The sequence below is a fragment of the Tetrao urogallus genome, assembly GCF_951394365.1.
Source record: "Tetrao urogallus genome assembly, chromosome: 5".
Lineage (NCBI taxonomy): Eukaryota > Metazoa > Chordata > Aves > Galliformes > Phasianidae > Tetrao > Tetrao urogallus.
In genome coordinates, this window is record NC_136818.1 from 6,066,041 (window position 1) to 6,090,508 (window position 24,468).

Genomic DNA, 24,468 nt, shown 5'->3' on the forward strand with positions numbered 1-24,468 from the left:
CAGACTTGGCCAGCCAGGCTGGCATGATACCACACATTGCACAAAGCAGTGCCAAGGCTGGGTTAATCCATGTTTGCAGACCAGTCAGAGTCTCCTGGGTGCAGGATTTGCAGTGTATCTCAAGTGTGATGGCAGCAGCCACTACGAACAGCGTCGTGTGATGTCTCTTCAAATCTGCAACCCTGGTTTTCATATGTGTGGTAATGGTCTTTCTTCTTTGCAGTCATTATTAAAGTCAAAACCAGAACGCAGCTGCAGCGGTTATTGCTGATGTTATCTGTCTGTTCTGTGCTCCCCTATCTTTTTTCCTGAAGATGATACCAGGATTTTACTGTCTGTTTCTCCTTTCAGCAGGCTGCATTTTGCTATTTTTTAAGACAATAACAGTTTCCCAGTAACAAGGCAGTTTGCACCACTTAGAGCTGTTGCCATCAGAAACCTGCTGAGGATTTGTGCTGTGTTTTTGTGGGGGGCAATTTTTGGACCGAACTTACGTGTGACATATTAATGCTATGTAACTCTTTGATCATTAGATGCAGATGTTTCAGCTGTCCTGACACTGACCAGGTTACTTTAACTTTGTTAGTACAAGGCCTAATTTGTTCCTTCTGCAGATTTGTGTCCAGCAGTTCTGATGGGGAGGAACTTGGGCCCAAATGTTTTCAGCTGGTCTGTGTCATCCCTTTGCCAGTAACCCACAGACCAGCTGAGAGCCCTCGTTTCAAGGTCAGGCTGACATCAGAGTGCTATGAAGGAGAAAAGTACAGTCAGACTACAAAGATAATCTTCTGACTTGGAGATGCAGCAGCAGATTTGTGTTGGAGTGCAGCATCACTTCTGAGGGACAGTGATGTTCCCAGGAGCATGCACAGTGTGAGACTTTCACCAGCCTGTGAGTCTGTAGTGGTCTGCTGGTCAACGAAGCTGAGTGTGAGCTAAACTACAGCAACTGCAGTAGTTGATAAAACAGCCTGGTGTGATTTGGAATCATCCCACCCTTAAGCAAGCAGCAATCATAAAGTATTGAACCTGCAGTCTTTTTGAGCCTCCCACCCAGTGCTCCTGTGTTCCTGCTAAACGAACTCATCAAAATGCCCTGCTCCCACCTGGTACTGCTGCCTGCACAGCTTCTTATGTACAGCCCATGTGGTGCCTTTTATCCTCAGGAGGCAGAAAATCTGAATTGCTTTCCAGGTGTCCCAGAGCAAGAGTTCACTCATATTTTGCAAGCATTAGGAGTGGACTGGGAGTAAGGCTAGCACTGAAGATGGGAAGTTGAAATGTACAAATATTGCACTGCTAGAAGGGGAACAGATGTGCTGAGTTTATTTTCTCTTCTTCTGGCAGGTCACCAGCATCAGACCTCAACGTGGCATTGCATGAGTGCATGGCAGCTCTGGATTTATTTCTTAGCAACAAGTTCTCAGATGCTTTGGCTTCTTTACAAGCAAAGTAAGTTGGCTACTTTTACCAGTTTTCATTTGTTTATTATCTGCTTCACTATCTCTCATAAGAATTAACTAGACATCCAGTTCTCTTAGCAATCATTTATAAAAGTGTGGTTTCAGTTCAGAAGGGGAGGGTAAATAATATATTAAAGTTTTGGGGAAGCCAGAATAAGTGCTTTACACTTGGTTGAGTAAGTAATGTAAATGATCAAAGGTAACTACAGAAAGTTCTGAATTGCTGTCCAAAGAAGTAACCCTTTTGCTGTAGCACAGGATATGGGATTTTTTTTTCTCCTGAAAGAGTAAAATCTATCTTCTGACACTTGTTTTTTTCTCCTCCTTCCCCATATTTTCTTGCATGTAACAAAAGTTGGTAGTTTTATGTCAGCAGCTGGTAATGAATTGTCAAGCTTAGGGCATGTTACTCAAGGTTTCAATTCAGATGTATGAGTTTGGTTTGTGGCATGGTTATTATTGTTATTTTCTTTAATACTTCACCACTTGCAGAAACTTTCTCATGGTTTATTTTACAACTCAGCGTTGTGCTCATGTGTCCTAATTACACTGCTGCCCACCTGGAGGCAGTGAGGTCCAAAACTCCTAGAAATTGTTTTATCTTGCCAATTTCTTTGATTTCCTTTTCATACCCTGTCCTGGAGTTAGCTGTGCTCTTGGCTTGTTAAGTCCTGTTTTTTTTTCTCCTCAGTTTGCTCCATTTATTTTTGAGCCATCAGCAAATTACATTGTTTTCTTTTGGATTATTGGAATATCAAGTAAAATTCATAGATAATGGAGGTTTTCTCTTTTGCCACCTCAGTTTGCCATTTTCTTTATCCTTAACTGCATGACTTTAGAGGTGTTAGGAGATATCAGTGATCTGATGAGTCATGTAACCAGAGCTCTGGGTGTTCACATGCAGAACTCAGTGAAATGGCATGCAAACACTTTTCAGTAAACATTATGGCTTAGTGTGTACATTTGCTCAGACCTGTATGGGACCTCAGATATTCTCAGCAGCAGCAGGAGTAGCAGGTTGCATCAGCTTCTTTTCTACTCAGTTATGCTTTTACTTACCTCATTCATCCATAAATATAGTTGTCAGTGCTCTGCACCTCCTTCACTTCCTCTTTCCATGTCCTCCACAGGTTGTGACTGCTCAGGCAGGAGCCACCTAAGGGCAGGAGTGTGTGCTTGAAATCCATCAGGGATTAGTGAATGCTGTAGATCTGCTTTGCTTTGTTGAGGTGTTCACCTCAGTTTCTGATACCACAATCTATGGCTTACCAAGTTAAGTACACTCTGAAAGACATTCATGATAAATTGTAGGCTCAAGTGTATTGCTAGAATTGGTTTTAATCCGCAGCAGTGTTGTATAGTGCTTATGTATCATCAGAAGATATCATAAAAATGGTAAGAAGAATGACTATTACCGTTAAATTCTGTCAGTAAAGCCCTGTGTCCATCTGGAAATGCTTATTCAGTGCCTAGCATAAGATAGGGAGATGCTTAATTGAAAGGAGGTTTCAATACACTGCAAAGCCTAGTGAGGCTGTGTTGTTTTTTGAAAATCCATTTTCTCATATTGCGTGTGGTTTCCGTCCAGCTTTTGTTGGGCCCTGTAGAATAATTTCATGAGCTGCTATTCTCTCTTTGTACCTGAGTGCATTGCGTATTGCAAAACAATTTTGAAACTGATTTTTCACATTAGCCTGTTGTTGGGAGGAAGCCTTATTCCTGTTGTCCTTTGGCAGCAAAGGAAACGCAAACCTACAGTATTTGCAAGTGTGATTCAGAAACAAGATGCTGCGTTTCCCCGTTGATGATACCCATCAGGATTCCCATCTCTTCAGGGAATGACTGGAGATGTAGAGTGAGCATATGTGGTAATGCTGACTGTTTTCTTTGGGAGTCATCAGTTCCTCACTGCTGCCTTTTAGTGTGCTGAGATTCAGAATTGATTTTCACAGTCCGTAAACATTCTATCTTTGTTTAAAGAAATACTTCTCAGCTTCTGCATGCTTGTAAAGAGTATCTTATCCTCGATTTTGCAGCTTTACCAGTTGTATTGTAGGACATATTCTGCTCCATATTACATTATTGTATATTCACTAAATTACTCACATTTGGCTTCCACAGTGAGTGTATTTCCAACTGATTTGTACCATGTGTAACTGAGAGCAGATTTTGGCAATATATGAGAGTTAAAATCAGAAGATCTCTCTTTGCAGCTTAAAAAGAAATAGCTAAGGATATTGTCTAGACTTGTTGTTGAGATAAAGCTCTTTTTTTCCTGTTAGGAAAATAATATCCTCCATAAAGATGAGATTTTGTTTCATAAAAATTTTAATCTGGTGTTCTTGCTTCATAGCACTGAACATTTTGTTTCCTGAAGCAGTTTTAGCCAAAAAAGTTTAAGAGTCAGTTTTCTTTCTTAACATGGTTATTGTACAACGATGGGCTCCAATTCTTTTTTAATTCCTGCTCTAAGTTTAATTAGCTTAATCTCTTATATGCAATATTGGTACTAGGTCTAAGAAGTTCAAGAAAAACATTAGACTCAGTCACCAAGCACAGCAGTTATTTTATATATGTACTTTGTTAACTGTGACAGGGAGCATCAGTCAGACAGTCCAGTCACTGGGGAGGGCACACATCTTGTGTTCCTCCTCAACCTCAAGTTACAGCAAATCAATTAAAAGCTGACTATATTTTTAGCTCTCATTTAGTTGAAAGCAGTTAATAAATGCTGAAAGAGTTGATTCCTGGATGTTTCTTATTCCTTTTGGTGAAACAAATGTTTGATATTTTAACACTTATCCTAAAGGAAAGAGTGGTGTAATCACCTGATATCAGGTCATTTGGGAGAACAATAAGAAATGAATTCTTGACAAAGCAATGTGGATCATTGGTTAAGCTGCAGCACATTTTTCTTGCTGCTTGTATAGCAGAAATATGAGAACGATTCATTCTGGGCAGTGGATTTTATTCAGGAAATAGTCTCCAAAAGCCATTGGAGGTGTTAGTGTAATGTTGGTTCTGGAATGGCTGTGTCTGAAAGGTGAGTTAAATCCTTTCATATGTGAGTAAGCCGGATGGGTTTGACGGCATTCTGCTTTACTGCTTACCTGTATAACTGCTGTCAGAAAAGTGGAGGTGTGGTGCATATTCACTGTCACTGGAATTTTTAAAAATCTAAATTGCAATATTAAATGTTATCTTGTGTATTCTGAGTTTCGGAGAGCTTAAGGAAGTTATTAGGATTTGAATAGAAACGTTTTGTAGTGACTGCCTTCGTTGTGTGGTAAAACGTGATCGTAGGATAAACCAGCTATGAAGTTGTTCACTGGGGCAGAGAAGTTTTATCAGAACTGTGATGGTCAAACTGAACAGTGCGAAGTAAGGGGAAGCACATGGAGGTATACTGAAGATCTAGGCTGTGTTTGGATGAAGACAGTGCAGCTCTACAGAAAGCTCAGGTTAGCTATTTATGGTAAAGAATGTCAAGAACATGAAGAAGGTCATTATTTCCACTTTTTTTAGTGACTGGAGTCTGGAGGAACACAGCTTTATATTCTTTGTAAAAAGAACATTTATATATATTGCTGCCAAAACCTGACTTAATTATTTGTCTCACCTCCTAGCTGAAATTACTAGACTCTGTATTTTATAGAACAGTTTATTTCAAAAAGGCTGGGGGGTATTCTTGTTAAATCATAGCTTTTCAGCATAGACCAGATTTAGACCATTCCTCTGACTCGTACTGACTCGGGTTGATTAAAATGGTCTTTTCTAATTGTAAACTTAATGCTTGTGGGAAATTTTCATAGGAAATAAATCTTTATTGGAAGATGTCCAGTTATCAAAATGGAGGCTTCCTATGGAAGCCCACACAATAGTCTAGAGGGTTGTTTGGACTTCTGCTGGTATTTCTGGGCAACCTTTCAGTCCCCATGTGTCCACATCCTGCTGAGACAAGTAGTGTTTGAACCTTAATCCCTCGTTCCTGGATATGCCTTGATGAACATGCTCCTTCTCAGTCCTTGCTGTTGGATTTGTTTCACTTGATACGAGCATTTTGATACTAAGTTAGCACACAAAATTGACCCTGCACTTTTTATAAGCTAGTGATAACAAGCAATAGCTTTGTTTTATAAGCTAGTGATACAAGCAATAGCATGTCTTGCTATTGAGTTACTGTTAAAGAATCCTCAAAAGGATCTTAGGCTCTGTGTTTCTCAGACAAAAGATTGGCCTTCAGTCAATTCTGAGGTTAAAACACACCAGGCTTTTAGGTTTTCACACTTCAACTGGAGAGGAGAGCTGTTGGAGTCTTCATGTAGGTGCTTGTTTCAAGTGGGAATAGGTGCCCGTCTTGAGGAATGGCAGTGCTACAAAGGTGATAGTGGTTGTACAGCAGTTGGAGAGCAGACATGTGGCAGAACTCCATAAATGCCTAAAGATATAAGCCTCTTATTCAGCCATGTGATACCAACTATTTGGGTAAGTGATTAATCAGAGCATTAGTTTATGTCATAAAGACTGTTGAACTCCAGCAGTGTCCTGAGGAGGAATCGAAATGTCCTGCTGAGGAATTGAAAGCAAAAAAAAAAAAAAAAAAAAAAAAAAGTTATGTGCTGCAAATTGCTGGAGAGGGAAATCCCTCTTGACCATTGTGTAGACAAAAGTATGATTTTTCCCTTTAAAAAGGTGGATGTAATGTTTAGCTGCTTTGATTCTGACAGCAAGTTTCTGAAATTTTGGAAGAGGTCTATTTTAGTGCCTTCCCTCTGCTTTGAATTTGAAAGGATTTTATTTTAATAAATCTGAGGTGAATTGTGTTTATCTGTGCCAGCTGAGGCGGATGAGAAATCAAATGAACAGGAACACTTCATAGGTTGGCATGTTATAATTTGTTCTTCTTTTTTTTTCCTATTTACACTGGCAGTCTACTGAAATAATCTCAGTCTGGGAGACCGAGACAGAGCTGTTCCGACTCCGTGGGATTTTAACCAATTTCTCTATTATTGGTCTGTTCTCCTTTTTCACTCTGCAGATGAGATGGGTGTCAGCATGTTTGGGGGCCCACAATGCTTACAGTGGTTGGTTGTTTCCCAAAATGGCCTTTCTGCTGGTTTGGCTTAGAGGTTGATTAGAGCAGCTTGTTAGGTGTTAGGTCGATGTAATGTGTGCAACTGTGAGTTAAGGACAGGCAGAAAATGCTGATTTTTGCATGGTCTGAAGCTGTGCACTGCAAATTTCTTCAGTACAGCCAGCCAGCATGCTGTGTGCCACGTGTCCTGGAAAAAGGGAGCCCTCTGGCACTGTGATGAAGGCTGGCAAGGGAGATACCAGGTGTGTGTGTAATGCTGTCTGTGCCAGCACCAGGTATAATTTTAATCCCTAAATCTGAAAGCATTTCACAAAGTACACAAGGTGGATCATATAATTCTGGGATTTCATTTTATTGCATGTTGCCACTGAGAAGATTCTTTTTTTTCTTTTTTCTTTTTTCTTTTTTTTTTTTCCCTCTGGAAAACACAACCAAACCTCAGGAACTCTTCAAGACAGTTTAAGACGTTTCACTCCATCAGCAAAAGAATCAGTGCATGATAGTAAATGGTTAGAAAGCTTAAAGGGGTTCAGATCACTGCAGTGAGTTACTGGATCGCTGATGAGTGCAGGGTTGTCTTAAATTACCCCTAAGGTTATCTTTCAATGCAATCCAGTTATCTAAACCCAGAGGAGAAAGAAGTGAATTGGGATGTTGTGAAAACTTGGCAATAGAGACCTTTCTGATCAATCCTAAAGGTGTAAAGAATTGAAATAACAAACATAGCTCTTTAGCAGTGTTTATCTGAATTTGTCATGAGTGAATTAGAAAGGTGCACAGGGAGTGCCTATAGCAGGAATTCATCTGAGCTTTCCCTTCAACCCATTTCCCAAGATGCCCTTGTTGGACATCTAGGTCTGAAGATACATGGATTCATTAGCAGGTGGTTATAACATGGATACTAAGTGAATGCTGTAAGTGTATGAGGTATATAAACCCTTCCTGCCTGAGAAACACTGCTGGCAATGTCTGCAGATTACGATTGCTTGTATTCCTTACGTTCTTGCCATATCTTTTGGTTTTCTGTGAAAGGGGCACCATCTGAAGTCCCTCAGAACAGCATCTGAATTGAGCAATTTGGGATGGAAAGTTGACAGAAGGAAAAAGCCATCATGTCTGACTGGAATATTTCTAGTAGGAAATTCTATTTGAAGAAGATGCTACTTTGGCCAGGCTTATAGAATGGTATTACTACTACACCATCTCCTTGAGTCTGTCCTGAGTAACTGTCCCAGAATAGAATGATGTCTGGATTTCGGTCACGTATTGTTGAGTTCGTTTAAGTAATTTATTAAAGAGGAAAAAAAAAGTGATTTGTTTTCCCTGAATGGTTGGCCATGTGGTTAATTCCTGTACTTCGTGTACATTTAGTACCTATCCTTGGCTCAGAACTGGAACATCTCCACAGTTATTGAAACTGGAGCTGTAGACAGGATTTCCTACACAAATCAGAATCTGTTAGCATTTCTTGGTCTTATTAACTGTTTGCATGTCCTTCGTGCCTGATTTCTAATTCATTTAGACCTAGTTCCTGTCAGACTGATACATTTCTGGAGTTGGATTTGTACTTGTTTTTTAAAGTAATAAAAACAAAGTAACTCTGCTTTGAATCTTGTGTTTTCTTGCAGAACTAAAGACAGTATGTATCATGCACTGACTTATGCCACTATACTGGAAATGCAAGCTATGATGACATTTGATCCTCAGGACATAATGAATGCAGGAAACACCATGAAAGAAGCTCAAGCCACCTGTCAAAAGTAAGTGTGGGGCAATTCAGTCACTGAAGCTGGAAGTTGACATCAAGAGGCCATCTAGTCCAACCTCCTGCTCAAAGGAGCCTCAGTTATGAGGTCAGACCACACTCCTGAGTGTTTTCAGCATTCTGATCCTGAAAACTTGTTTACCACAATATCTGGTTTTTTTTGTTTTTTTTTTTTGTCAATCAATTTTTGTCAGTTAGTTTTTTGTCCAGTCCATTGTACTGATTCTGCAGTGTCTGGAGGCTATTTACCGTTTATAGGTGCTGCGGAATCATTCCATTTGGTGATGATTTTGCTGTAACCAGCTGCCTTTGAAACAGTGTGCACACACACACACAGTATGATTCAAAAAGCCTCCTGATCCTTTCCACCATCAAAATGGGATTTTGTGCACAAAGGATAAAAGACAGATCTCAGGAGGGTCACATTAACAAAAGTTTACATGGAATATTCTCATGTTTGCATGCGTAGGGAGATGACAGTGGGTTGGTGAACAACGGAGGTATTTTAGAGACTGCAAAGATAGCCAGCTGAAAGATACAGTTCTCATGTTCCTTCATGTTCAGAATGACCAAACTGACTTTTCTGCAGATTTAGGAAGAAATCTACAGTAGCTGACTCCATCAACAACCTTGTGCATAGACAAAGCCTTGAAAACTTTACTGAAGGTAACACTGTCTCTAATTTGTCTATTTTTGTTTAGGTTTTTCACTGGAATTAGAATTGTATAGAGTTGGCAATCTGCAAGAACACATTAGGTGAAAAACTCACTGATAAAACTGATGATTTATCAGCAATTGCTGGATTGGTGTTCTGGCAATTGCTATCTCACCATGTCCAAAGTTGTTGGCTGTTTTATGTTGGCTACTGACTCAGTATTTCCAAAAATTACTGCATAAGGAAATGCCTAGAAGTTCATGGGGAAAATGCCAGAAAGGTTCCAAATTCAAGAATTTCTGGAAATAATTAGGAAATTTCTGCAAAATTACTCTGTGTGCCATTACTGCTTGGAGTTGCCTTGGTAGTCTAGAAGCAGTGCAGGTAATTTTGAAATTGCTTTCCTCAGTTTGAGATTTGTGAGTTTATTCCTTTATTAATGATCTAAGTTTTGTTTAATTATTTTTCATCTGATTGATTTGTTTTTCTTCCATTCCATGTGACACTAGAGGAAATCCATGCAGAAATTTGCTATGCTGAATGTTTACTTCAAAGAGCAGCACTCACATTCCTCCAGGTATGGCTTCTTGCATAGCTCATTGCAAACAAAATACTATATATGTTCTCTATTAAAATTAATGAATTGTAGATGCTGTTATTTGACCCAGTGGTGTACGACTCTTTCATCTGGATTATTCTGTCTATTTTATTTCCATATTCCTTCTTCTTGACATGAGCAGCCTCTAGTACTGGGACAGTTCAAGTGATGTCTGAAGCTGTTACAGTAGCATTTTTTAGAACTTCCCCATTGTAACTGTAAGAATGCTTAATGTAATGTCTCTCAATTTTTTTTTTAAGCACTGTTTCCTCGTTTATCCATTTTTAAAACTGCTTATAAATACAGGAGAAATTACAGAGTAAGAAAACAATTTCCAATTTTCTTCTGCATCAAGAAAACCAGTTTATTTGCTTCCTCTTCCATTCTGTGCTCAATTTTTCATGAGCACAGGAACTGGTTTTAAAAATTTAAAGACACTTTGTTCCAACGGCTGCTACAATCAGTTAATTTTGATGCTTTATGTAAGTGACCAAACCCAGCTGAAAACACATAGAAATTAATATCAGGATTTTGAGGGACAGGTTGGACTATTCTTGTGTTGGTTATCTCTGTTGCTGGTATCTTGAGTATGTAACTGAGAATACATGCTTTGATATGCCCAAGTCCTCCCTAACTAGTTCTACAGAACAAAGCAAAACAGAATCACATCATTGTGATTGTTTTGATTGGATATTATTGGGATTCAATTATCTGGGAATATATCATCAGGAATTGCATGTCTGCTTATGGTGTGTAGCTTCTGTCCTCATCTGTTGCTCTTGAAACCATTCTTGAGGACTGCTGGCAAAGGCAGGTCAGTCTGCAGAAGGAAGCCCCTATCCTTCAGTTTGGGCCAGGAGGCTTCTGATGCTAATTTGTAATTCAGTTTCTTCTAGAGTTTGCTGTTGGTAGGTTTTATAGATCGAGTTATTTTCCTGACTGGCAGAAGGATGGAAAGCTCTTTGGGCCAGATTCTGTCTCTGTTTACATACTGATGAGCATGACTGGGGCCCGTTTTCTTGTCAATAACAGTAAAGTGTTCATCTAATCTACGCTCTTTTTCTGCACAATGTGTTGTACAGGCTCTAAAAATACCATAACAAAAAAATCATCTGCTAAAACACATGTAGCTTTCTTGTCCCAAAGCAATAGCAGATATCAAAACAAACCAGAATAACAGATTAGATTTGATTAATGGAGCAAGAAACTACCACCAGAAATTTCTCAGACTAAAGACTTCTCTCTTTGGGATACAGCTGTTGACTAATGGTCCCCCAGATACTTTCCTGTAACTTCTCAGTTCATTATAACCAGTGAAGTAGCATGCTACTGTACAAGTATGGGGCTCATAGATCAATTCAGACTCAATTCAGACCAGAAAGAGCATATCCTGCGTAACTTTGCTTACCCTGCTTCCTTTTTTAGGATATGAAACTATATTCTGTAGACTCTTGAGGACAGGCAGTTATTTGTGTTTGGTGCTGAGCCAGGAAACATTCAGATCTTAACCGTGCTGAAGGACAAATGAGAAAGCTATTTTTCTGAAACAGCCATAAGTGCCTGGACTGTAGAGGCCATTCATTAGCTGAGCTCCCTGTGTTCATTACGGAAATTCAAATGGTCTGCAGGTCGTGGGGGCTCTCCTAATCACAGAAGGCATCAAAGTCAAGTGTTTGTGTGTATGTGTATATATCTAAACAGAGTAGAAGTGTTTAAATATAAAAAGGAAGCCATAAATCCATGTATTGTTTCTTAGAGAGTTGTACTGTGTGTGATGATGGTTATGTTCAGGGCATGTGTTCATCTTCAGATGGTAAAAGCTGTTCATAACGCTTTATAAATTTATACTGCTTGTGTGTTTTCCTTTCTCACAGGATGAGAATATGGTTAGCTTCATAAAAGGAGGCATCAAAGTCAGAAACAGTTACCAAACATACAGGTATGTTAGAGTGGTGATAAAATTAAGTGTGCAAGTGTGAAGTCAAATTCTCCAATTCACAAATGAATCAGCGGTTTATTTATTCCAGCCTTTATTGTGGGCCTTGCATCTAGAACCTTTCTTAGCCCACGTGGATTCCTTCTTTGCAAAATGAAAGGCACTGATGTTATGGTTGAGTTGGTTTACAAATTTGCATTAGGTAGGCAGGGAATGGAAAAAAAAAGAGGTAGTGAACCCCTTCCCTGTTAACTCCCAAGGTTTGTCTACTTCAGATGAGGCTGTGCATGAAACAGATCATCAGGCATATAAAATAGCATTTCTTTATTGTTCTAGCTGCAGCTTTTTTTGGAACATCAAAAACCAGTAGGTGAAGCATGAGTAATTCCATTAAGAAGGCACGAAACAAAAAAAACTAAGAGAAAATAAACTGAAGAGCTTGCAATGGAAAACAGCTGACTTCAAAGAAAGGTCAAACGAATTTACAGGAAATAGGCTTATCGGAGCTAATTAGCATAGAACAGATGCAGTCTTTCCACGTCACAAAGTCCCCAGACAGGCAATTCCTAGAGGATGCTTTCTCTAGCATGTGTCACTGTCTGTGTGAAATATTGGGTAAGCTGGACCTTTAATCTGATTAAGTAAGACAGTTGTTGTACTCTAAAGGGAAGGTGCGTGCTATTAAAAATGATAAGCAGGTTTGCTTATCTGAACTTGCAATATGTCCATTACTTGGTGTCTAGAAGCTAAAAGCATGTGGGTAAGTGTATTTATGTTCAGGCAGTAATGGAGAGCTGTTTTCAACATGTGCAAAGTGTTTTGAAGTGCAGTAGTAAATTCTGAAAAGATGCATTGAAATGTATACTATGGGAAGCATGCTCAATTTTGCCTCAGTAAATTAAGAACAGTTTTAGTATATGTAAAAAGCTGAGTGCTATAAAACTAGTAGAACTTAGGTGGTCTCCTTCAAAAGAATGATAAAAACGACTTACGTATAACTAGAACATATTTTAACAAGGCAAGTTGTTAAGTGAGATTGGCATTTATTGTTTTTGTACCTTTGATGTGGCAAGAAATAATTACTTGCAGCCTTGATGACAGTATGGTGCAAAAGGTTACAGAGAAAATGATGAAATGAGACTTTATTTGCATTGATTGATATTTATCACAACGGAATTGGTGGTATAAAAAGCCAACCTTCCTTTCTCTGCTGTCAGCAGAGCAGCAGCAGAACCCCTGGCAGAGACATTGGGGGAAATATTGCAAAGATGCAATTTTTGAAATTCTCTTTCAGGGCTGAAAATTTACCATATGCTATTTAAAAAGAAAAAAAAAAGAAAAAAAAGAAAGAAAAAAAAAAAAGGATGGAATTAAATAATTTAGAAAGAAGCATTTGCTTTAAGTGCATAAAAAGTTTGCTTGTGTACCAGACACATAATGACATCCAGTCTGGGCTCCCCAGAAGGATGCTGAAAGGGAGAAAGGTGACAGTGTCCACTTGTGCAGGCTGGAGGTGACCAAACACAGGTCCATTGTAAATGCTGCAGTTACAATAAAAAGTCATATATCCATTAGCAACAGTCAGCAGATAAAAACTGGAAACAGCCTGAATAGTAATGTGTGGCTGCCATTGAAGCAGTGTGTTGGGTTTATTCCCCCAGCAATAAACAAAACGAAGTAAAACAATATTGTGATAAACGTGTGGCTGTGGAAAGCTTGGGAACAAAACAGTTTCAGATCTGGTTGGATTATGCTGGGAAATAAGGGATATTACAGAACTGAGATCTATGACAATTAGAAGAACAAGTAGTAATTTCTGATAACCCATCCTTATTAATAATAATAATAATAATATTTTCCTATATTTAACAAAATGTTCTTTTGAACAGGCACAAAATGAGAACACAATCTTTTGCTTTTTCAGGGAGTTGGACAGTCTCATACAGTCTCCACATTATGTCAAAGGAGAGAACCATCTTCATTTTGAGGGAGGTGTAAAGCTTGGAGTTGGAGCCTTCAACTTGGTACGTACCAGCAGTTTTTCTCTCGAGCTGAAAGCTAGCTAACTGAAAGTGTTGATAACTTAAATACCTGAAAAGTTCCTGGACATCAGTGTTACCAAAGATGCAGTTAAAGGCCGTTGTTTCATGCCCTTGTTTGCATTCTGCTCTGAAAACAAGGGGTCAGATGATGGTGGTGTGGTACAGGTGTCTTCTGCAGCACACAGCAGGATGCTTCTTGGTGGATCAGAGGCACTGACCCGGAGGTGCTGAAGGATGCGGAGGTTGTTGAGGTGATGGACTTCAGAAAGTGCCAGGTGCTTCCCTCAGTTTGCCTTAAGCAGTGTGAGAGTCTGGCGTGAGCCCTGATGTTGGATTTACTGCACAAAGAACAAATATGTACTGTGCAGTGCACACCCAGTATTTCTGGAACTTCCCAGAGGTGCTGCAGTTACAGTGTGTGCTGTATAAACATCTTTCTGTCAGGGAATCGTGGAGACACAGCAGTCCTGAGTCAAATGGATATTTCTGTTTAAATTGTATACAGAAGACAGCAAGTATATAAATTTACCCAGAACGGATACATAAAGATGTCTTTAGTAATTTTTATCAGCTATTTATTGTGTTTGGGAAAGTGGTGTAAGGCAGTCTTCAGCTGAGATGCAGAAAGTCTGCTACTGTGTAACTTGCTTTATTTTTTTTTTCTATAGACACTGTCCATGTTTCCAGCACGAATTCTGAGATTACTGGAGTTTGTTGGGTTTTCTGGAAACAAGGTAAAGGTGAAATAACTGTTGTTGGTGTATTTCCCTCACTGCTGAGTTTAAAAAAAATGTGAATAAAAAAGAGTCAGAAGTTTCTCTCTTCTTTCTTACATTAGTTGTGACTGAAACACACTGATAGCTGTCACAGTATGTACATTGCTGGCACTGGGAGAGTAACCCTTGCACCTCCTGCATGATATTGGGGAAAAAAAAAATCCATTTCATTTCTGATTCATTTTTTTCTATGTCTTTAATGATTTCCACAACGCCTACGTTCTCTCTGCCTACAGAGTAGTAAGTGCTTTTTTCCTCGGAGAGTAACCGGTCTGACCTGTGTTGCTTGTATATGTAGACTGTGGCCAGTTTAGCAATGAAGCACCAGGAAACTTACATGAACTGCAGTAATTTTGCACAGGATAGATGGACAGAAAGTGATAACTCCCTCTGTATCAGCCTTGTGTGGATGCATTGTTTTGAAAGCAGGATACTGAATTATGGAGATCACTTCTTTTATCTTGGCTTTAATTCCTTGAACCTGCCTTTGTCTGTTTTTACGCTGCCACAATATGAGATTGATTCAAAGCTGGGTTCCTGTATTAAGGAAACATTAAGGTTCACTTAGCTTAATCTACTAGTTAAATTTATTTCATAAATGTTGGATAAGTTAAATGTTTGATATCCCTCAGACACAGCAAAAGCAGTGTAAACAAAACTCAACTATTTTATTATAAGGCTTTCTATTTAACAAACAAGTTTAAAGGAGAAAGAGGGTTCCTTACTCAGAGCTGTACCCTTAGGTGATGAGTGGGTGAGTGTCAAGATATTTGATTAGCTTATAGGAAGGATCATAGAACTGGATATAAAGCATCATGTTTAAAAATAAGGAACATTTGGCAGAGTATTAATTTGAATTTGGAAATTTCAGGGAGGTTATCAGGAGCTGTTTCACAGGCAATAAAGGCAAAAGTCCAATACTTTCACCTGTCTGTTATGAAAACAGAGTATCTAAAGCAACAGATTATCTTAGAAAATGCAAAGGTATTTCACATACTAGCACAATTCTGAAAATGAAATCATATAGAATCACGAGTGCCTTGGGCTTGGAGGGACCCATCTAGTTCTGTGTTGAAAACTCATCCTGTTACTGCAGATGAAAATTTTCCCTTTAATTTAATTTCTGTTCTATTCCTTTGGCCCTGGGGTTTGTTGTATGGCTGAGAGTGGGCTGCTGTTTGTGTTGATGAGTCAGATCCTGTTCCAGTTTTTTAATATCTGTCTGAAGCATGACCTAGATTACCATAAATTTAAGCAAAAACCTAGTATTTGCACACCAGAAAAAAAAACACCATCATTTTAAGCATATTATTTGAAGTCCATTGAAGGTCATTTATTTTAACATGCTAAAAAAGTCTTTCTGCATTTGACAATTCTAAACTAGATGCCCAAAGTCAGAAACAAGATTGCAATTGCATTTGTAATCCTTTCCAGTGGAGGTTTCCCAAAGCTTGCAAGAGGAAGCTATCTTCTGCAGTACAATGGGCTTTAAGGTGAAAGAAACAATAATGGAAGAGGAGAGGAAAAGTTTGTGTTTCATGTGTTGCAGCCCATCTGAAGGAATGAATTTTGATTATGTCTGTATGATCAGGCAGTCATTTCAGTTAAGTGCTCATGGTGAGCACCAGGCTGTGCAAAAGGTGAGAGAGCTGTGATTGGTGCCTTGAGCAACTCGTAGTTCACCTGAAAGAGCTACAGCATGCTGGAAACCAGACTGCTTTTGGTGTGACTCAAGTGTTTATTAAAAGTGGGTGTAAAACTGCATTAAGATATCTCCCACGATACTAATCCGCCTTAGAGCCAGCAGACTTGCCTCTAGTGGCTCTCCTTGTCTCTGACATGTCATGGCTGTTAGTCGTTGAGGACATGCCCAAAGCAGGATTAATTCCGCAGCCAGCTGTGGGCATTGCAGACATCAATTTAACTGCAGTCTCAAAGCAGTAGGTAGGGTGTGATCAAAAAAGTGTAAGAGTAGCCTGAGGCTGCCTTCTTTCCTTCTACTCAAACAAGTGCCAGTTCTGCCATTCTCAGTTGGAGCTCCTTTCCCCTTGTATGGTTAGTCAAACTGTGGGCTTATTTGTGTTTAATTGTGTGGCCTTATATTTAGGTATTGACATTCAAGGGAGAGGAATGCAGTTTTGCTCCATTTCATAAGGAATTCTGTGTGTTGAGGTGTATACACGGTGCGTTGGCAGGTACGCCATTCTGTACTGAGCAGGCTGGCTTTCTCCACACACTCAGGTAGTTGATGAGGAATGCATCCTATCCAGACTTCTTGTGTTTAATGATGACTAACTTCTGGTGAGCAGTCACAAGACTCCTGTGGCTAATATATGCTGTCATTCTTAGTTTGCAGAATGCTACGGATATTGCACTGCTAAGCTGTAGAAAAGTTTGACATGAGTCAGCCATATGTTGCCTGCAACTCATCAGAGGGTCAGCCGGCAGCATGAATTCAGGGAAAGACTGGAAAACTTTCAGATAGAACCAATTTATTTCAAATTATACGTTCTGATGTGGGAGGACACTTTTTCCCAAGGCAGCTGAACTGATGAATATTTTTTATGTCTCAGTTTATAATAAAATGAATTCCAATTTCCCACTGAGCATATTCTTGATTTACATTTCAGTCTCCTGCAAATTTGAAACTAAAGTTTCAAAGTTACTTGGGGATGTGTTCAAGCACCCCGTCTACCAACTTAATTAGTTCTTCATAAAAACTATTAGTGGTATCCATCCTTGCTACACCGTCAGTGGTGTGATCAGGTCATGGGACATGAGCAGTGAGCTTGTTTTGCTTTCTTTATATAGATTTGTAGTTAAACAAGGAGGATATAATACAAGAGCTTTCATGTCAGAAAAATAGATGGGTTTTAGTCACAGCTGATATGGCTATGAATCAGTCCACGTGTTCTTTAATAATGCTTTTGAGCTTTGTTGTGTTCATTCCACGTTCATTGAGGAAATCCCCACTGCTTGCCTTCGGACTCCTGTTTGAGAGAATGTTGGATATCTTGGATCAAATCAATGGGATATCACTTCTCCTTTTAATGTAGTGACAGTATAGGGAATTAGGAGCATGGTATGTTCTGAGTAACTCACGTAGAAAGATGAGGGGGTTTGTACTGGATCGTGGCATTTGTCTGCAAGCAAAGTGTGTTGCTTCCTGCTCTGTATTAGACCTTATGCTCTGTGGAGTAGCCTCCATCTTGTGTTAATTTCATTTGAGTATTTTAGAGAAATTATTAACACTTGTTGGCTTGACATCTCTTTGATATTGTGGCAGTGTGTCCTGTAATAGACTGTTTGGAAGCACGTCCTGGTATTTTGGCATTGCTCCCGTCACCGGCGGCGTAGGTGTGGGAGTTATTTATGGCTGTTAAAAGGTACTTCCTTACAATTACACGTAATGTACTTACTTAGTGACTGGCACCAGCGAGTATAGTTTGTTTAGACAGTAACTCTTTAGGCTCAAGTAGCAGACTGGGCATGGAGATCCTCAGCTGATCCCTGCTGAGGATCGGATGGGTGTCGCAACATTGTCCAACTCACAACTCCTTTTAGGTTTTCTGCCTAATCTCCATTGGCCCCTTCTGGAGGAGATGTGTTCAGTGAGGTGATTCAGAGAGCCTGCCAGGCTTCCGTGCTGAGTTGTGCCTCAGTTGAGTGTGTCCATCTCTGCCAGATGCAGAAGAAGCCAGGGCAGCCTGTCTGGGCACAGTGGCAAAATTATGCTTCTCAGTGATAGCAGTCATCGTCCCACTTTGGTTGTCCCACCACAACAGAAGCAGTTTGCAAGGATTTGGGAAGGAGAAGCAGCTTTGTTCAAGCCTTCTCTGCAAGAAAGTATTGCAATACTATAAGAACTACTTCTCGATTTCTTATTTTACAGACTGTGTTTTCTGATTATATTATTAATTTAATGTAGAAAGTTTGGGGTGTTCACATATCAGAGTAAAGAGTAAGCATTCTTTAATTGCTTGTGCAGGACAAAATAGGATTTTACACGTGATGCTTGGTGAGCTCCCCCAGTCCTATGTAACCATTCAGTTTAAGAATTTAGGCTGATATATGCCAGATTTGTGGCTATCTTTTCTTTAGAATAGGCACTTTCTTAATGCACTTACATCACAGTTATGGCTTTCATAGTTGCAGTCCCACATGGATGGGTATGAGCTGCATTTCTTATATCATACAGAAGTTACCTAACCCTGGGGGGCAGGGTACTGTTGTCTGTAAAGGCTGAGTGGAATATCCAGCCTGAAGGACTTTGGAAATCTACTTTAAAGTTATATTTTTTTCCTGACAAACTTCATTCTGCAGAGTGCTTGGTCTTCCACCTTGTTGTTCTGCAGTGCTACTTTTTTTTTTTTTTTTTTAAATCCAAGTATTTGTTGTTTTCATCTGAGCAGTTGGAAGAAGTTGAGCGTATTGTATTTTGCAGAGGTTCTGTATCAATCAAACTTCTGCTTTTAGCAGAAAATGAAGTTGGCTTCATTTGCTGAGTGCTTGCTTTCCAGAAAGCCATTGATTTTCAGTAACGTTTTTCACATCTTTTGATTTCTTCTGAAGTGACGTACAAGTCAGTATTATTATTTGTACCCAGGCTGGATGTGATACTAACTCACCCGCAAATGTTTGTGACAGTGGTACCTTTTCCCACAATAGTCATTAATGGAATAAATTAAGATTTATTAAAACTCAGTATAACTGTGTTTACATTTAGAAAAAATTAGCCACACTAGTTAAGCAAAATCATTTGTATGGTGAAAATTGGAATATGATTGCAGGCTTCAGGGTTTATACCGTAAAGATAGAAGTCAGGCAGTGTTTCCTTTCCATTTCCACCTTTCCATTGGTAAGGACACATGAAAGATGAAAATCAGTGCTGAGAACGTGCTGTGAGTGCTCTCTGTGATACCTTCATCAAGGGCTCCAAAAGACATCCCTTGGGGTCCCTATTTATAGTGTTTGAATTGGATATCTTTGTAGTGGCGTACAGCACATTCCAGTAATTTTCCACTGCAGCCATAGTGCACCTTTCTAAACTGCATTTTCCCTGCTGCAGGGTGACCATCATACTACGCACGTTTACTAGAAAGCAAATCTCATAGTTAATGTTTGCATATTTATAATATTGCTCTTGATATCATGGAAGCTGTCCTGGAATGTGCTGCTAAACGCTGCTGCCTGTGGAGCTTGAAACCTTTGTGCTCACTTGGAATATGAATACAGCTTTACAATTGATTGCCTTAGTTCTTCCCAAAGAGAACTGAAACATTCTTCGTTTTCCACCCATGATAGTGGTTCAGCAGCCCTGTTTCATTTGTTAATGTGCTTACTGACATCCTTCAGCACTGTTATCCTTTGCCCTCCTAGTTGCAGATTTTTTATTTCCTTGATATCTTTCTCAGAGATTAAGCATTAAATCCTTGAAAAGCTGTTAGATGATTCCATGTGTTTGTGTCTCTGATTGCTATATAAACTATTTGCATCAGTGTATTTTGGAAATTTGGTGAGTGAGCAATCTACAAATGACACTGCGGGAGTTAACAAACTACCAAAAGGTGACTTTGATTCTTTTCCAATCCTTTGTTGTTTTTACTCTGTCTGCACAGGAGCGTGGTCTGCTGCAGCTTCAAGAAGGAGCATCCTCATACAGCTTTAGGTCGGTGCTGTGTACCATGCTGTTGCTTTGCTATCATACTTTCATGACCTTTGTGTTAGGTAAGATTGCTTATAATATCTCTTGGATTTGATGAGTTCTTGTGGGAGATGGGGGGGGAAAAGATGATTTCATCACCTGTATGTTGGTGTAATGTTTGTTCATAATCAGATTAAATGTGCATTGTTTGTGGGTGGCTTTACAATAGTGATTGTACCTGAGGAGAGTATCTTAATCTTCAAGATGGAGGTTTGTTTAATGCATAAGATGGGAGAAAATGGGGGATAAGAAAAGAAGTCAGGAGAGCTAAATTTGTCTTTTGTGGAAGTTTGGAATTTGGGAGATCACAATCGGAACTATAACTGAGATTACTTTCCTAAATACTTTGATCATGTTTATGTATTGTCTTTGTCTTTTTTGGGAGATGGTAGCTTCTAACTGAGAGAGCACACTTCCCAGTTAGCTACTATTAGAAATTTTTAAAATGTATTGGTCTACACACTTTCAATTCATTAAGCACAGTGTTGTTTGGATCTTCCTGCTTGCTGGCTTAGTGAAACACTGACCTGTATTTACACCTGATTTATGAGATAGAGGAACTTCTGTGTTGGCCAGATGAAGATGGCTATCAGTACCTTCCTTTCCTGTTTTGTCTTGTTGGTTTTTTTTTCTACTTATTATTTTTTATCACTTACATTTTTATGCACTCTAGGGACAGGAAAAGGAAATGTTGAGGAGGCAGAAAGGCTACTTAAACCTTACTTGGCTCGCTATCCAAAGGTAAACTCAATCATAATTCAGATTGGTGTGATTGCTTGATGTTTCCCTGCCAAACAGCTAAGATATAGACTGTATAGTCAGCTTGAAAACTGTTAAAGAATACTTGTATTTTTATTATTATTTATTACAGGGAGCCATATTCCTGTTTTTTGCAGGCAGGATAGAAACACTGAAGGGTAATATTGATGCGGTAAGTAATAAGTAATCCATTTGCTCTTGAGAAAATAAGCCTCAAAAGCTTCAGAAAAACTCCTCCAGGAACGGCGTTTCCTTCTTGTTTTATGTTTCCTGTAGCTTTGGCCTATATGAATTTATAGTTCATAAATTACAAGTCAGAATTTTGAGAACTATTTTGACCAGCTTGTTGGACCAGCTTTTGTCACTACCCTTGATTGTGGTGATAACCTCATCTACAAATATCAGTGACACAGTTTCCTCATTATCCTTCATATCCTGAAGCAAGTCATACCTTTAGTAACATCTCATGATAATATTTTGCCTTCTGCCTGAATGGAGACTCAGTCATACAAAGCTTGAAAGAGTTAATGCTTGGAGAATGCATGTCCAAAATATTCCAAGGCTGAGTATCAGCTGATTGCAGTGCTATTGCTCCTTTGGAGCTATGACAGTAAATGTTAGCTGCACATCTGTCCTCTGATTTTACTTTCCCAATTTCCGTAGGGACTAACATTCATTTTGCCTGTATGTAGGACTGACTATATAATCCATGAATGGGAAGCTCTGTGGCAGGGATAAATTTGCTAAACCCAGGTTGACTGTGGAGTCAAGGATCTCTTACATGAAGCCACCAGATATGATCTTGGGGAATGCTGGGTTGTTTTTAATTAGAAAGTTGCAGGAGCAACTATGAAAGCAGATCATGGCAAGCCAGGTTCTATTACATACACATGTGATTAAGGCAGTATCTGGAAATCTCTCTGTTCAGGCAGTTAATAGGTATGAAGAGTGCTGTGAGGCTCAGCAATACTGGAAGCAGTTTCATCACATGTGTTACTGGGAGCTCATGTGGTGCTTCACCTACAAGCGCCAGTGGAAGATGGCCTTCTTTTATGCAGATCTGCTAAGCAAAGAAAACACCTGGTCAAAGGTAAGTTAAGCAGAACGAGGACAAAGTGTTGAGTGGCACACATAAGGCCCTGTAGTATCCACTAACTCTTAATTCAGATAGAGCTGGCTTTCTGTAGCTTTGAGCTGGCTGAAAACTGTAAAACACATTCTGACCTACTGTGGCTTATAAAGCAAAGTGAAGTGTGAGCATTCAAACCAGTGCAGACTGTGGGCAAGCAAAAATCTTTTGAGTCCCATTTGTAGATGAACAACCTGCTAAAGATGTTCTGCTGTGTATTGACTGTTCGCTTCGTCAGCACACAGCAGTTAGTGGCAAGCTGCCATTTCTCTCATTGCTTTATGGATATAAGTTCTGTTGGTGATAAGTGAGGCTCACTGTGATGGTGCCTCTCTGATAATAAATGTGATCAGAAGATGTGCTGTGCCATGTGCACGTGAAAAAGAGAACTTCTCAGGTTCAGAACCCTAATAGCTTTTCCTCACCCTTCACCTGAGCCTTGGGGAAATCTGTCAGAAGAGTTTTAATTCTGTTAGGTGGGTGCTGAGGTTAACTGGAGTTCACTGGTTTGTTTCTCTTCAGTGTGATCATGCTGTGTGTATGGGAGGCATATCACTGTTTTGTTTTTTCTACTACATACATTGCATGTATTGACCAAATACAGCCACATGTGAGCTGGGGTCTGAACAGCCAGATGAGGGCAGCTCACACAGTGCTCCCAGCTGGGTAAAATCTGCAGCAAGGACTCTTTTTGCCCCTGGGAATTCCAGCAGTGCTCTGAGCCAGATGCATTGGCCTGAATAGCTCCCACAGGTCTGTTCCTTAGTAGAGGAGCAACGCTTGACCAGAAGCTCAGATATCCTGAAACACTGTGTGATTAATATTAATGTGTGTCCTTTTAAACTGTGTATAGATTTTGGTCGTATATTGCAGGGGCCTTAGGGCAGCAGAGAAAGTGATCCTGTTAATAGGAGCAAAATATTAAATACATGAATGAAGTGAATGATGGTCATGTAAATGGACTCTTAGATCCTGATGTAAATAAATAGTTCAAGATTTCCTAAAAACTCCTGAAACTAATGGTTAATTAAATCTCCACAAAGCAATACTCAAAACTCACAACGGTCATTCTGTGCCATTCCATATGCTGTAACATCCTGTGTGCTGCTTTGCCTTCTTCAGTTGCTCAGAAATCTCTGTGAAATTGGTACGTTTCATAATCTGAAACAATGGAATAACTTAAAAACTCCTGTGCTTTTTCTAGAACTTTAATACTTGAGATATGATACAAAGTTGTGACTGACACACAGACTACATGTTTTCCGTTGGTTTTTTCCTCTAAGTGTGACATTTTCTTAAGTTTTCTAGTGTGTATTTTTGAGAGTAATAAAATAATTTACACATGATACAAAATAATTTACAGCATGATATTCAGTTGTACACTTGTTCATGGAATGCAAGCATAAACTGATATGAAGAAAACAAAGACATGCCTAATTAGCAAAAAAAATATTACTCTGCTTTCTAAAATACTTATCTCCTGCTTAAAATTTTTAAGATTACTTCTGTTTGTGAGCAAAAGCATCACCTCCTTCCTCTTTGTTGCTGTTTTGTTCTGTGTATCAATAGTGGTGATTGCTGTAGGTTCATTTTCCTGTACAGATATCCTTGATTGCATTTGCAGGCTACCTATATTTACATGAAAGCTGCTTATCTCAGCATGTTCGGGCCAGATGACTGCAGTCCTTTTGGAGACAACGAAGTTGAATTATTTAGGTAAAATTCGCTAACTACCAATTGCAAGAGTTTTGTATCAAATCCCAGTGTTTGGGGAAGGGAGGCAAAATTATTCATAATGCAGTTTGGAAGATCTGCACAAAGAACATTGGACTTGGTAAGAAATTGCAGAATGAAACTTTACCTTCAGACTGAAGGAGACCTTGCAATGGAGGCAGCAGATTTCTGCTGGCCTGGGAGTGCTTTAGAGACAGGATGTTACTTTTATCAGCCATGCAGTGGCTGCTGTATTTGCATGTAGCATTCACATTCTTTCCAGTTGTTTCCTTAATCAAAGTGGCATGTAAGTTCAGAAAGGCTTCAAGGGATTATGCTGCAAGATGGATGCCTTCTGTAGCAGTTAATGGAGACAATTTGATTTGGGGATTTTGAGTCTGAGAGAAATATGAAACGATATCCACTTGCATATGTAACTTTCATTATTGACACAGGATCCTAACCTAATTGTAATGAGCAAGCACAAAAAAGCCCGACTGTTGCTGGGCCAAACAAAACCAACTACTTTGTTTTTGGAGTCTATTTCTGTAAAATTTAAATAACACTCATGCTCACAATATATTGATTCTTCTCAGATGTTCCATATCGTAAATAATCATTACAGGCAGATTTCATTGGTTTTCACTGGGATCCATTGCAAAGGGAATCAGTTTTGGTCTTTGGGAAAGCAAGAGCCAGCTTGCCTCTTTCTCACTCTGTGTCCCTTTAAAGTTAGGCACATCATCATCTAATTCTTTTGGATGGGGAAGAGTTCCTTTCTCTGCTTGATTGAAATGGAAGCCCAAAGAGATATATGCATGCCCTGCATAAAT

The 24,468-nt window shown here is 39.3% G+C and overlaps 1 protein-coding gene across 1 annotated transcript in view; it reads left to right on the top strand.

The window, feature by feature from the left end:
• TTC39A (tetratricopeptide repeat domain 39A) overlaps positions 1 to 24,468 on the top strand; it is a gene marked incomplete at its 3' end in the record, with an annotated part of 39,734 nt that overhangs the window by 7,273 nt on the left and 7,993 nt on the right. Inside the window, exons 2-13 of the mRNA XM_079536260.1 lie at positions 1,348 to 1,452; positions 8,187 to 8,318; positions 8,913 to 8,989; positions 9,488 to 9,555; positions 11,451 to 11,515; positions 13,437 to 13,536; positions 14,223 to 14,288; positions 19,949 to 20,057; positions 20,708 to 20,775; positions 20,906 to 20,965; positions 21,722 to 21,883; positions 23,547 to 23,638. Coding sequence (XP_079392386.1) covers positions 1,348 to 1,452; positions 8,187 to 8,318; positions 8,913 to 8,989; positions 9,488 to 9,555; positions 11,451 to 11,515; positions 13,437 to 13,536; positions 14,223 to 14,288; positions 19,949 to 20,057; positions 20,708 to 20,775; positions 20,906 to 20,965; positions 21,722 to 21,883; positions 23,547 to 23,638 — 1,104 coding nt within the window. The remainder of the gene's footprint in view (positions 1 to 1,347; positions 1,453 to 8,186; positions 8,319 to 8,912; positions 8,990 to 9,487; positions 9,556 to 11,450; positions 11,516 to 13,436; positions 13,537 to 14,222; positions 14,289 to 19,948; positions 20,058 to 20,707; positions 20,776 to 20,905; positions 20,966 to 21,721; positions 21,884 to 23,546; positions 23,639 to 24,468) is intronic.